Genomic DNA, 2,214 nt, shown 5'->3' on the forward strand with positions numbered 1-2,214 from the left:
AAATGGGTGAGGGCCCATGCACCTATGTGGGTAAGGGCCCTTGGACTGAAGTGAGTAGGGGCCTTTAAATCTAAGTGGGTGAGGGCCCATGGACCTAAGTGAGTGAGGGCCCTTAGACCTAAGTGAGTGGTGGCCCTTGGGCCTAAGTGAGTAGGGGCCCTTGGATCTAGGTGAGTGAGGGCCAGTGGTCTTAAGTAAGTGAGGGCCCTTGGATCTGATTGAGTGAGGGCGGTTGAACCTAAATGTGTGAAGGTTCTTGGATCTAAGTTAGTGAGGGCTCTTGGACCTAATTGATCGAGGGACCTTGGAACTAAGTAAGTGAGGGCACCTTGGATCTAAGTGGGTGGGGGCCTTTTGATCTAAGTGACTGAGGGCCCTTGGATCTTAGTGGGTGAGAGCCCATGGACCTAAATGAGTGAGGGCCCTTGGATCTAAGTTGGTGAGGGTCCATGCACCTAAGTGGGTAAGGGCCCTTGGACTGAAGTGAGTAGGGGCCTTTGAATCTAAGAGGGTGAGGGCCCATGGACCTAAGTGAGTGAGGGCCCTTAGACCTAAGTGAGTGGTGACCCTTGGATCTAAATGAGTGAGGGCCCGTTGGACCTAAGTGAGTGATGGCCCTTGGATCTAGGTGAGTGAGGACCAGTGGTCTTAAGTAAGTGAGGGCCCTTGGATCTAATTGAGTGAGAGCGGTTGAACCTAGATGTGTGCGGGTAAGGGCCCTTAGACTTAAGTAAGTGAGGGCCCTTGGTTCTAAGTGAGTTAGGGCCCTTAGAGCTAAGTGAGTGGGGGTCCTTGGAGGTAAGTGTATGAGGGCCATTCGTCCTAAGTGAGTGATGGCCTTGGATCTAAGTGGGTGGGGCCCTTGGACCTAAATCAATGAGGGCCGTTGGACCTAAGTGGTTAAGGCCGTTGGATCTGAGTGGGCGAGGGCCCTCAAACCCAACTGAGTGTGGGCCGTTGGATCTAAGTGAATGAGGGCCCTTGGATCTTAGTGAGTGAGGGCCCTTGGAGCTAAGTAGGTGAGGGCCCTTGGATCTAAGTGGGTATGGGCCCTTGGACCTAAATGAGTGAGGGCCCTTGGATCTAAGTGAGTGGGGGCCCTTGGATCTAAGTGGGTAAGGACCTTGGACTTAAGTGAGTAAGGGCCCTTGAATCAAAGTGGGAGAGGGCCCATGGACCTAAGTGAGTGAGGGCCCTTGGATCTAAGTGGGTAAGGACCTTGGACTTAAGTGAGTAAGGGCCCTTGAATCTAAGTGGGAGAGGGCCCATGGACCTAAGTGAGTGAAGGCCCTTGGACCTTAGTATTTGAGGGCCCTTGGATCTAAGTGAGTGAGAGCCGTTGAATCTAAGTGGGCGAGGGCCCTTGAACCTAACTGAGTTAGGGCCTTTAGATCTAAGTGAGTAAGGGCCCTTGAATCTAAGTGGGAGAGGGTCCATGGACCTAAGTGAGTGAGGGCCCTTGGACCTAAGTATGTGAGGGCCCTTGGATCTAAGTGAGTGAGGGCCTTTGGATCTAACTGAGTGAGGGCCTTTGCATCTAAGTGAGTGAGGGCCCTTGGATCTAAGTGGGCGAGGGCCCTTGAACCTAACTGAGTGAGGGCCTTTGGGTCCAAGTGAGTGAGGGCCCTTGGATCTTAGTGGGTGAGGGCCTTTGGATCTAAGTGACTGAGGCCTCTTGGATCTAGTGGGTGAGAGCCCATTGACCTAAATGAGTGAGGGCCCGTGGATCTAAGTGGTTATGGGCCCTTGGATCTAAGTGGGTATGGGCCCTTGGAACTAAATGAGTGAGGGTCCTTGGATCTAAGTGAGTGAGGGCCCTTGGATCTAAGTGGGTAAGGACCTTGGACTTATGTGAGTAAGGGCCCTTGAATCTAAGTGGGAGAGGGCCCTTGGACCTAAGTGAGTGAGGGCCTTTGGATCTAATTGAGTGGGGGCGGTTGAACCTAGATGTGTGTGGGTAAGGGCCCTTAGACTTAAGTAAGTGAGGGCCCTTGGATCTAAGTGGTTATGGGCCCTTGGATCTAAGTGGGTATGGGCCCTTGGAGGTAAGTTGATGAGGGCCATTCGTCCTAAGTGAGTGAGGGCCTTGGATCTAAGTGGGTGGGGCCCTTGGACCTAACTGAGTGAGGGCCCTTGGTTGTAGGTAAGAGACCTAAGTGAGTGATGACCCTTGGATCTCGGTGAGTGAGGGCCAGTGGTCTTATGTAAGTAAGG

At 53.0% G+C, this 2,214-nt stretch overlaps 1 protein-coding gene across 1 annotated transcript; it reads right to left on the reverse strand.

Moving 5' to 3' along the window:
• Positions 1–845: 845 nt before the first annotated feature.
• LOTGIDRAFT_146200 (hypothetical protein) lies at positions 846–1,695 on the reverse strand (the record flags this gene model as incomplete). Its single annotated transcript, XM_009065113.1, has 2 exons — positions 846–1,107; positions 1,226–1,695. Coding segments are annotated over 2 exons (732 nt in total), but the record flags the coding sequence as incomplete, so codon positions are not given.
• Positions 1,696–2,214: the final 519 nt, after the last annotated feature.

The sequence above is a fragment of the Lottia gigantea genome (genome assembly GCF_000327385.1).
Source record: "Lottia gigantea unplaced genomic scaffold LOTGIsca_678, whole genome shotgun sequence".
NCBI classification, from domain to species: Eukaryota; Metazoa; Mollusca; class Gastropoda; family Lottiidae; genus Lottia; species Lottia gigantea.